The sequence below is a fragment of the Bombus affinis genome, chromosome 16 (assembly GCF_024516045.1).
Source record: "Bombus affinis isolate iyBomAffi1 chromosome 16, iyBomAffi1.2, whole genome shotgun sequence".
Taxonomy (NCBI): Eukaryota; Metazoa; Arthropoda; class Insecta; order Hymenoptera; family Apidae; genus Bombus; species Bombus affinis.
The window spans coordinates 4647859-4660138 of record NC_066359.1 but is presented as its reverse complement, the minus strand read 5'-3'; the positions used below and the strand labels follow the sequence as shown (position 1 = coordinate 4660138).

At 39.5% G+C, this 12280-nt stretch overlaps 1 protein-coding gene across 4 annotated transcripts in view; it reads right to left on the bottom strand.

Annotated features, from left to right (window-relative positions):
- LOC126925730 (adenylate cyclase type 6) overlaps window positions 1-12280 on the bottom strand; it is a 98426-nt gene that overhangs the window by 75066 nt on the left and 11080 nt on the right. For all 4 annotated transcript variants that reach the window (XM_050741610.1, XM_050741608.1, XM_050741612.1 and 1 more), the window contains one exon: window positions 5707-5867. In XM_050741610.1, coding sequence (XP_050597567.1) covers window positions 5707-5787 — 81 coding nt within the window. In that variant the 5' untranslated portion in view covers window positions 5788-5867. The remainder of the gene's footprint in view (window positions 1-5706; window positions 5868-12280) is intronic.

The following is a 12280-nucleotide window of genomic DNA, read 5'->3' as shown; positions in this document are numbered from 1 at the left end:
AGCGAGGTATTGTTAAGACGGTTAATCTAACTTTCCATCAATTAAATACTTAAATAAACTTAAATACATGTACGTTATTACATCGTCAAAATGTTTTTGTACTATTTTAATTCGCGACTCATTAACAGTTACCGAATCTTTCGTATCATTTTTCCATTTTCTGATTATCGTTTTCAATTATCCGAGACAGCTTAGGTTCACATCAGATCGGATTATCGAAACTCTACCGTACTGTAACTATAAACTCTCGAAGCCTCAGATTCTTTCTTTGCAACACCCTGTATATTTCTTATGTTCTCAAAGCGCATTACATTTATTGGTTAGGTTGCTATTATACGTGCAGCAGAGTGGCAGGTCTATTTTCGATTTTTATTGTTCAGATTGCACACTGCTGAAAATTGAATCAACAGCCAGTGATAAGAGAATCTACACATATGCAGTCTTCTAATAGTCTGTTATCGTTCCACGGTGAAGCCCCGATGAAATTTACCGCGCTCGAAACATTCGCTGAATTCGTCGGCCACGCGTGCAAACGTGCACGCGTGGAAACCTCGATAACGTATCAGTCGGCAGGAATTTCCAGACAATTCATGGAAAGCTGAACACGCGACTGCCGTGTGACAAAAAGTTTCCTATCGCATTTCCCCCGTCTTCGGCTTTCTACTTCCCTAGATATTCGCCGATGCTTCCCTAGGGACATTTTATCATCCCTCATATTCCCCCATTTCTGACACAAAGGTTGTGAATATTTTATACGAAAGGTTCGTCGCGTTGACTAAGATGAGTTTTAAGATCCAGACGGTCGATCTGCATCAACTGTCGCGTTTATTCTCCCTAACAACGTGGATCGATTGCCGCGTTTCCCCGCGAGTTCAACAAATATGCAAATATTTACGAACAACGGTGTAGATTAATATAACATTTCGCTTGAGAAGCGATTTACTGCGAGTTTTCGAAAACACGTGCAATCATTAACCATGAAATTCGTTGAATGGAAATTCCATGTTACGTAGGACCCTCGAATCCGTTGAATTTTCGTTGTATCCGCTATTAAAGCGTTGTAATGTCAGATATGATCACCATGATCGCGTGTCAATTATAAATTTCGTTCTCGTTAAAATAATACCCTATGATAACAGGTTTGGTCGGCGATTATCTGGTGTCGCGATAAATCGCAATGATCGAACGAATCCCCGATGAATAATTAACGAGCATCGGGCCGAAATATTAATAAAGCAGAGGACGGAGATTTTCGAACTGAAAGGAGGCGGTTGCCATCCCTCCAGGCGTGAAACAACTTAGCGAATTCGATTAATTATACGCGATGAATTATTCATCGGCTGCGGTTGAACACGTTCGAATTTTCTCATAGTTTCGAATCGATCTCGAATTTCAAATTTTATTTCTGCCAGTCGTGAATAACGTTCGCGATGTAATTACGCAAAGTGCTATAAATTCAAACAGAAGTATTATTTCGTTGTACAGGCAATAAATATTAATAACTACGTCACGATGAATTATCGTTTAAATGCCACGTTAAAGTAATACAAGATCGTACGTACTGGTACGTAAGTGGTAGATTAAAAACAACATAGCACTAGGTGAAGGGTCTTAGATTTAAAAGGTCCTCGTACTATACGAAACATGTTGCATTTTAAAAAGGATTTGATACTACGTAAGATACCCGAAATTGAATGAAAAATTTTGTTAGTGCGTAAAACGATCTAAATCAAGAAAATCTCATTAATATTATATCGCGCGAAATACTTGAAATTTGAAAGACCCTGTACTATACTATACGTTTAATTTAATATTAAATTATATCTTATTACGTGATCTGTATTATGCAAAATGCCTTAATTTTTAAAAAACCTTGGTGTCGTATTACACGAAACACATTAAATTTATGAAACCTAATATTACGTGGAGTTTAAAAAAAAAAAGAGAGAGAAGAAAAAGCAGAAAAAGGAAAAGAATATACAGCCCAAACTGAAACAAAACGTACTACCTCGTATTCGCCAAAAATAGTAAAATAAACGCATTCTGAAAACCTTCCTCTATCCAGCAAGAGCTCGTGTTTGCATAAATCGGCGAAAAATTGCTCGACGTTTCGTAACCTAGTTAAATAACCGCGGGCGAAATAATAAAGTTTAATGGTTAAACAATATCGTGGCAAAACGAAAGCTCGAGTTTGCGGTGGCTACGCGGTAGATTCTGCGGTGGAGCTGCTGTGATAATCGCTCGTTGAAATAGTCACCGCGATTGGCACATTCTTCGATGCTTTTTGTCGCCGATATAAAATACCAGCTGAATATTTTCATGCAGTTGAATCATTCGAATCACTGTGGCGGACGGAGTCACTCGAATCTTTCACGGCACTTCTCGTTCGATAGGCAAAACAATTAATTTACCACTTGCCGCCCGAGCAATTTTTCCACTGCTTCGCATCTGGCGGCGACAGTCGTGCCACTTTTTCATCTTTTAACGCCAAAAGGACGTACACAGTCAGGGCAGACCGATTCTAGCCACTTTTACGATTAATCGGTGAATGAACAAACGCCATTAAGCAAATTGTTTCTGTGTCATCTTTTTTTCCCTTTTTTTGTCATTGCTTCTCTTCCTTGCGAAGTCAGTGGAATTTTTCAATCACGCGAGAACTACCGCGCCTTCTATGCTGCGGGTTATCTTCGGTCGAAGTCTCATTTAGCGAGAATCGTTTCCGTCGCATTGGTTCGCAAATTTTCGTGACGGACTTCATCAATTTCGAAGTCTCAAATGAGGCTCTCTTTTACAGGATAAGCTATCTTTTACAATCCATTAAATCAGAAGTATGATGATTCTCGTTCATAAGGATTGGACAGATTTCTCGCTTTTATATGAGATATCGTAATTGACTCGCTGTACACGTACTAGGTTTTCATCGATACTTCAGTAGCTGAGGAATTCTCCTTTGATTTCTCAAAGAACAGTGCACTGTATCGATGGAGATTCATATTAAATCATCGCGTCTTTAGCTGCATACGATCTCCAAGCTTCACAAAGCCAAGAAACGTTGAGCCGTATCTCCATCGACTCTTCCTAACCTAACCTAACTTTTAACCCAAGGTAGCCTAAGGTAACCTAACCTTAATGCTAACCCTAATCAAATAACCTAATACTTCATCAGTGAAAGGAATCACTACAGGAGCGCTGTAGGTTAAGAAATGAAAATTCAGTGGCACTCGCAGGATCTTTCATATCTCCAAATACAAAAAAGAAAAACGTACTACTAGATTTTTATGCATTTTTCATTATCTGATGAAAGGACAGAGCACTATATATCGATAAACGTAATGATACAGTAGTGTCTACCTAAATGTTCGCTTTTTTGTTCCCCATAATTGACAGGTCGTCTCCGCCATTACCGGGGGGAGTTCCCCTAATGTTCCCTTCAACGGAACACGAAGTTCGACGATTGAGTAGTGTAACCTGATCCATGAATTCAATTGTCCATGAAGAAAGTAATAGCTATCCACACGACAACGATGATACTTTTCTATTTTATATTTTTCTTCAATTCAAGTCTTATTGAGGTATTCGTGAGATTTTTCTGATTAAAACGAGACCAAACGCCATGTAGTTTAAATCACGTTTGCACGTATACTTGATATACGATAAAGACAGTAAGATAATGTCACTAGATAAGCAAATATGCTGCAAGTTGCAACGCGTTTGGTCTTGTTCTAATCAGGAACACCTCGCAATTACATTGGCGAAAGTTTTGTTCAACAATGATCGAAAATAAAATAGTTCATTGTTCAATAATAGTTCAATAAAGTAGGTCATTGTTGCATTAACATCTTCCAGCTGATATGTTTCACTTCATCGAGCCGTCTCTCGGATCTGTCTCCCTTTCACTCGCGCTGCCTTTCCCTAGATTCGGCAAAATGACGGATCGTATCGATTTCATATAATCGAGTCCCCTACACGATGATTCATCGCCGAGGAGTCTCGATTTCGGTCAACTGTAGCGCAGACAACGAGACCGAAACTGATATACCGTGTCCAGTAAAGGACGCGATATCCAAGCTTCTCAAACGTAAAAAGTCGTGGTGCCTATGCTCGCCATAATCGACGCGAGAATCGTCAACGTGGTGATTCCAATGGGTGTAAACGAAGCGGTACGTGCTTTAAAAATAAACCGGCGTCAGTTTGCAAGAAAAAATTTAGCGATAAACAACGAACAGCCATACCGTAGCCAGGTTATCGCGGTCGTAATAGAGTAACCCTGTTTTCCGTCGTTCTAAAGAGCGCGACACGCTTCGTTGGCTCATCCATTATTCACTAGTTTATTCGCTCGCCTTGTGAAACGCACTGTCGCGCGTTATTACATCGCGTTCGCGAGCCACGAGTGCCGTTAAGGAGAAACGAAAATTGAACCTAGCTCTTATTGTCGACACGAACCAGTGGAATTAATCAATCGATTTAAGCCGATTATCTCTGTCCTCGATTAATCTTAACCTCGCGTCCGACGTTTTGCAAAATCATCGTTCTTCGTTACAAGAGAAGACTCTGGATCAGGAAAAATAACTAGTCTAGGGATTTTCCAACGTCTTCGCGAATTACCATATTGCAGAGGCGCTGACGCGTCGTTTTTCTTCTCCTCTTAATCTGTTTCGTACATCGTGTTGGAATTGTTTTTAAATTTATGGCGAAGTCTCATTTTTTTACGTATAATTTCATTTCTCTTAACCTATATACTATCACGTATTCGTTCCTGGTTTACAGATTAAATATACATATATTTATTTCTCTTAATCTATATACTTAACCTATCCTATCTCATACATAACCTATACAGGTATATTATCCTATAATTAACGTATATACTATCACATATCTATCTTTGGCTCATAATTAGTTCACTATCTATATTCCTACGATTTTTTTTCAAAACTCTTAACCAACTTATCGCCACTTCACTTATTCTACCTTCTACGATATCTTCCTTTCTTGGTACCCTATGACAGTCTCCATCTTGTTTCTATACATATTATATAGGGACTTTTGTTATTATCTCAACCAGTTCTGAAACTAGTGTTATTCGTATTTTCTACTCTCGTCGTTTAATTTCAAATTCCACTTCGATTTCCAAAAAAGCCTGTCCGAGCTTCGCATAAGACTCATAAAATCTACTTTGAGATTTAGGATTTATGTTACGTCTAAAGTTCGGTGCCCCTGAGATTTAGTTTAGGGAATTATCATGACTAGCATCTACATCGTTAGAATTATCCAGGAATTCATAGTCATCTAGCATTACACGTTACGAAACATGGTGGAAGATACCTAATATTACACGGTAACCGTTCGAGATAGGATGTTTCCTTGGAAAGAGGTAAACAAGAAGTTTAAAGGTAAAGTGGGTGGGGACAGGAAAGTCGTTTCTCAATCAAAGAGCAAATGTAACTTTCCGCTGCTTGAATGTTCCGTGTGGCCGGACGAAGAATCGTTCTCAGCCAACTTCCTTAATATGAACCTTCGATTCTGCGAAACTTTTCCGCCACATTAAGCGTTTCTGCAAATCTTTCTGCTTTGAGAACACTCGGGGATCTCTTTCCTCGCTCGGAAAACCGAAATAAAATAAAAAAAAAGAGACAGGAAAGAAGTCGTAAAAGGAACCGGGACGAAGGTTTTGAAAAGTAAACGCGGATGTTATTTATGATTTACCTGGTGACTTCTTCGACTTGCACGAAGGCTGAGGCGGTGGCTCCACTCGTGCCTCGGGAACTCGACGCCGTATTTCTCCATATCGTCCCTTTCTTTGCCTGTGTCGGTCGAAAAACTCTTCCGACCAATTCAACGCTGTCCTCCGCTACTCCATCTTGCTCCTGTCAACCAGAAAAATATTTTCATCTCTCGCACGTTGCATCCCAACTCAAACATTTCTTTATCTTTTTCTCTTTCTCTTTTTTTTTTATCTTTCGCTAGGTTCTCTCGAGAAAATGATTTCGCGGTAAACATTATGTTTGAAAGCTTTCTCCTATTTTCCCTTAGATAAACGTGCAATGTCACTAGACGCGATAGATCTAATTATTCTGCGAGTTCGTTAATGGTTTTTGTTCATTTGAATGATGTAACGTCAGATACCGCATTGATGAATCAATATTTCTGTGTTAATAGCGAAATAAATTAATAACAAATTATGCTAATTAATCTCCTTCCTGTTTCTCTTCACATGAAAGTGTGAAATGTTACCAGATGTGTTACTTATGACCATTTCGTGTGTTATTAATGGCTTTTGGTAGTTTTGTTGATGTGATAATAATATTTTATATATTATTATAAATTTTAGATCGCTCGTGTATTAGCCATAGCAGTCGGCTAGTTCAGAGCTGATTAATCTCCCATTTTTCTGAATTGTTTCTGCACCGTCGAAACGCTGTCCTTTTTACGATGACACGTTCAACGTAGGAAACGGGATGAAGTGAAGCGAAGATCTAAATCTACGGAGTAGCGTGGGTGGTTAATCAGTGTACCGATTTTCTAGCAACAAATTGCAAGGCAATCAAAGATTATAGTCTGCCGGAGCTTCGCCATGCAGAAGAAATCATTCTAACTCTTGTTACGTGTCCCGCCTGACTCTACCAGTTCCTTTCAAAAGCCATCAAGTATTTCCGTATCAAATGATCCAGTTACAGTCTTGTCGAATGGCGCGAATTCGTAGTGAATCAGTGACCTTGAATAAAAATATACGACCAACATCGTCCCCATTTCTGATTTTGTGACCGTCACTTTCATCGGTCTGACGTCTCCTGGATCTCACCACTCAGCTATTTGACGCTTGGTCGATGGGTTGCTTGAGACCCAGCTTACTGCCCGGATTTCGCTTCTGCTGACTTCTTCCTAAGCCGAAGATGGCACTGAAAGAGCAGCGTTCTGACGATGCAGAAACGATTTAGAAGAACGTGACAGCTGTTTTAAATACAATCTGAGAAGAACTTCTGCAACTCTAGTCATTCGTTGTCGTACAGTGTCGTCTAGGTGGCTCTAGTGGTTTCACCAGATGTTCTACCAGGTGGTTCCACCAATCCACCTAAAATTGCACAAATCCGTCTCTTCACCGTTCTTCTCATAGTTCTCGCGTATAAAATATCTCATGATCCGCAGCATCATACCTCAGTCGCTGATAACCTTGCAGTCCATACGACTTAAGACAATAACAGAGAAACTAACGAAGAGAAAAGACAATTTCAAAAGAGGACCGCGCGCACTTTCAACACTTACATGAGCAGTTACATACAAAATTTGTAATATATAGAGAGAGGTAGAAGATTCGCGTAGGAAGAGACGTATGTTGAATAGCAGATAATAAAATTTCATTTACCTTGAAAGCTGCGTTCCTAATGACATTAGTCCCGGGACTTTTTCAATCTGCTGCGTTTTCAATGTTCACTGCGTACGTGCTATAAAACTTCTAAACCGGTCAAAAGCAGGCTAACAGGTTTTTCAAAGAATCGACAGACCCATCGGTGCTGTTTCCACGTATCGAATGCCCAATCGGACTGGCAGTACTTTGCGTCCAAACAATAGCGCGCGTAAACATCGTATTGGATTTTCATCGTTGACGCGAAACTTGGAAAGGAGGGAAGAAAAACAGGATTTTTCGTTGAATTTCCATGAAAATCCTGAAATCTTCCAGGCAACGAGATTGAGAATGATTTCGCAGGATGGGTCGACTGTGACCGACCCTTCGCTTTCGGAAATTCGCAATGTTCGCCGGAAATGGGTCGGCCGGTTTTTCCCGCCAATTCTCACTATCCCCTCCCCCTCCCCCCCACTCAAGCAGAAACAAATTTGCCAGAGCAATTTCACGCGCGATTGCCTCCCTCCAGCGGCAGCTACTTCTGCAAGCGAATGAAAATGGCCAACGTGTGTTTCACTCTGTGAACTGTTTCAGGCGTTAAAAGGGAACAATGAAAATACAAAGGCAAACGTAAAAGGCTGCAGGGCTGGTAGACCAGTTTTTCAGTTTCTCATTGTTAGTCAATTCTATACGCGAGCCGTTGTTAGAAAGGTTTTATTATATGGACCATAAATGTTCGACAATCTGATCAGGCGATCGAATGGTTGACTCAACGTGATTGCACGTTAAGGCGCGTTTACACTGACAGACATTGCACCTAAAGATGTGTGTGGAGACTGTCTACAGGCGATGTCGTTTCGTCGAGACAAAAAGTAATTGCGCTAAATCTGGCGAACAGGAGAGGTGGAACATTTTGATCTGTTTTAGAGAAAAGCATTCGTAGCAGCCGCGTGATGGGCCATCGTATTATCGTGCGACGGAATCAGATTTTTCGACGCGTGAACAAAATCCACTCTGACGTTGATCGTTACAACTTTCCTTCCAATGGCATAACCGCCATAAAAATTTGACACCGCCATATGTCGTACTGATGTCGCTATTTCTTTTTTCCTGTCTGGATTGGTTTTTGACTGTCGGTATTTTAATAATTCATTTCCTGGTTGTCGCATTCAGTTACGGAAATCGGCGTTGTAATTATTTTCTGACCATTTACTTTCAATGGATCATTTATGGCACGACAGATGGCAGAGCGAAATCACGTGACCCCGTCCGGCAGTGTTAAAAAGTTCGGTTATTTTCGGAACCCACTGTGTACGCGTGTCGTATTGTCGATGCTTAACAGCAACCCAGAACCCAGTGACTTGTTTCTACGATAAATCTTCCCGCTATAGAGCACTCGTCGATATACAGTTATTAACAACTGGCCAACCTAATAGTTGCGAACATAACCTAACATTTTCAAAGAATTTTCCAACTAATTCTAACGAAGTTTCTGACGAATAGGTTAGAATTGCATGAAATTTCTATGGTTGGTCTTTTCCCTCTCTCTTTCCACTGTGAAAAATGGCCCCCAGTATTCCAACAGCTGGTCCTCTTGACTCGTTATCGTTACTTTCGTTGGTTTACTGCCGCTAATTGGGCCAAACGATGGAATTTATTCCTCAATTATGCCACAGCCATGCCCTGTTTTACATAATTCCCTATAAATGATCGTATCAATTCTTCTTCACCCCCGAACCAGCTCAACGATATCGAACAACATGATTCTGCCAATGAGATCATCGTGCCATTCCTCCGAGCCGGATCTTATCGAATTTGACAGAATTTACTTTAAAAAACACACTGTCGCTGAAAGGTATACGGGACACTTGTTTATCTCTGACGAGACATATTCTAACCTCAAAATCATCATATGGCCAAATGAAACTACGACGGTTTGGTTCTTCGTGATTGCTGTAGCTAAGGTGTAACAGTGGTAGGTGTAACGTAATAATATGTAAGAAAGAAGAAATATAATAATAAAATTATAAAACAAATTAAATTATATAATAAAATATTATACAATAAAATTAAATAGTAAAATAATGAAACATATCTGACAGAAGTACCTTGCTACTTTACAAGCTCTTTATCTGAAGACTATTTAACTCTTCAATTATAGGGCGGGTTAAGAAGGTTATTTCAAACAAATAGGAAGACTCACGATGTTGATACAGTCGCTGATATTTAAACAGCAAATGTGTGTATTGAATTACTATACATGCGTATACACCGTGTACAGTAATAAATACGAGAATAAATTAGTGCTTTGTTTTTGAATACGTAGGTAGGTTAATAAGAAGGTAGCAAGTGTTGCTTTTAATTGTCAACTCATCGTTGAGTCGTATAATTTGGTCAAATTCACACATTGTTACTACAAATCGAGCAAACTGTCCGGCTACTCGTGATATATCAGTGTTTGATCAATTTAAATTTTAATTAAAAATGTAATCAATTTCAGTTAATTTGTAGATCTAGCGAACCTAACTGCGAACATTTGTACAGTGTATATCTCGTGATATAGCGTTCCTAATAATCCAGCCAAAAACAGTTCTATCCATAACTCATGGCAATAACTGTCGAGAGTAGACTTGTGCTGCTTTTGGAATTCATGGCTTGAATTTTTCATAGTATCGAATAATATATGGTGGAGTATCGGTGGAGAATGAATGAACGACGAGAAAATTACGCTGCGTGTCAGAGCACAGTCACAGAAATAGAAAACGAACGATAAGAGAGGAAGAAATAAGTAGACGGAACGAGCAAGTTCTATTTTTATTTCCGCTTGGAACCGTCGACCTGATACACGAGGTGTGTACACTTTTTATTCTCCCCCTCGCTCTATTAACGCCTCGTCAACGATGCATTAAGGTATTTGCAGTGGAAATTAGCCTTTCTTTCTTACAGTTCCTCTGAATTCTTGACAATACTTTATTTACTATATTATCCTTACAGGATTCAGTTCTCAAGAAAATTTACTTTAGCAAAATGGAGATATTCGACTTCAAAGTTGGACATTTTCGAAACTCCGTCTACGTTGAAACATGTTGCATCGACGCTAAAGCCTGATTCACACTACGAGCCTAAGGTACGGACGGACCAGGGTCGATTGAAATCTGAGATTTCACAGCAAAACTAAACAATCAGATCCCATGGCAATCTCTTTCATTTTTATTCGTCCAATCGAAGAAGGAACAATGTCATTTTCCAAGTATAATTTAATGAAAATCGTGCCAATTTTAGATGAGGATGCATAAGATATCTAATGCGATATGTTTGCAACAGTAACGTAGTAACGTGAAGGTGATAAATGGGAGTAATTGCGCTAATTGTGTGACCATAGAAGTTTGCAGGCCATTTTTTTCTTATTTCGATTCGCAATTTCATTTTGTCAGGTGGGTCTGTGATATATTTTGCAACCGAAATCATATAGTTTGCTGCAGGTTCCTACAAATTCAATTAAACGCTCGTCCTCCGTGTTCCTTTTCAACTGTTGACCGCAGTCTCGACCGCTAGCAAACCGACGTTACGGTCAACAGATTTTCATTTGGTTTGGTTTCATCTGGAATATGACTCTCGAGTCTCGGTGTGTTTTAAGCCCATTGTCCACGAAGCGTCGTTTAATACACGCGTATCAGATGTGTCGATGCTAACAGCGAGTATGCGTGCGTGTAATGATTATTAAAAAGTGCACCTGTTCGTGAAACAGCAACGAGCCGTTTCCGTTGCTATGCATTTTGGAAGAATTATTAGAAATTTACAGAAGCGAACCGTGCTTATGGAACTTGAAATCCAAAGATTACCATCGTGTAGAGAAAGAAACGTCGTATTCAATGTTAGTAATCAAATTAAAAGAGTTTGGCACTTCTGTGGATAGAACAAGTACAGTAAAGAAAATAAGTAACATTCATTCATACACACCATTCAACGTATGGTCGTATAACACACGTAGGTAGAGCTACGCTTGCTAAAGTACCATAGGAATAAGTAGGCACATGTAACAGGTTCACACCATCACAGGTAGGAACCGTTTAGTAAGTTTGTAACTGACAGACTTACCGAAAAGTGTGTAACTGGCTTAATGGGCCGCGCTTGCGCCTTTAGGAAACGACGCGACGTTGCCACATGGACAGTGAGACTTCAGCCGACTTTACACTGCGACACTTTGGAGGAAATTTGGAGAAGTACAAATGTGGCTTTACTTTTAAGGAATATCGTCGCGCTACAAATACCTTAATACTTGGCTGATATTTTCTGCGTCTTGCATTAATCTCTGCCTTCTAAAATAAAGAAACGACTCGACATCCGTTTTCAAATGGCGCTATGCACGAGGAAACGAAGTCGCGTTAAAAATTAACGCACGCCGCGTGTCTTGGATCGATTTTCGTCCATCAGTCACCCGCACTACAGCGTATAGACATTAGCTTCGTCTGGAAAATGGTTCTCGTATTATCTTTGACGATAACTCATTTTCCAGTTCTCGCGTTTTAACGGAGTTAATTATGAATCATCGATTTTTCAGTTGCAATGTTGTGCAAGTAAAATTTAATATCGCATAATTGTAATCCAGTATAGTTATAGCTATAGTTTGTGAGAATAGGGGGGTCGATCAATTTAGAATTTTTATTTCCTAAAACAAATCTAGATTCTATCGTATCTCAGAAATTTGGAATTGAAACTTAGATAGCGCACGATGTCTAAATTTTAAATCCATCTTACATGTATTTCAAGTCATAACTGGTTCGAATAGTACGAGCATGAAAATTGCAATCTGAAACTTTCAGCATAACCACCATATTTTTAAAGGTTAAGTAACCTAACCTCGTTTTTCGAGTCTGCGTGCCATTAAACTAATTAAAATAATACAGAACTAAAGAACAGATAGTTTCAAAGCTTCCT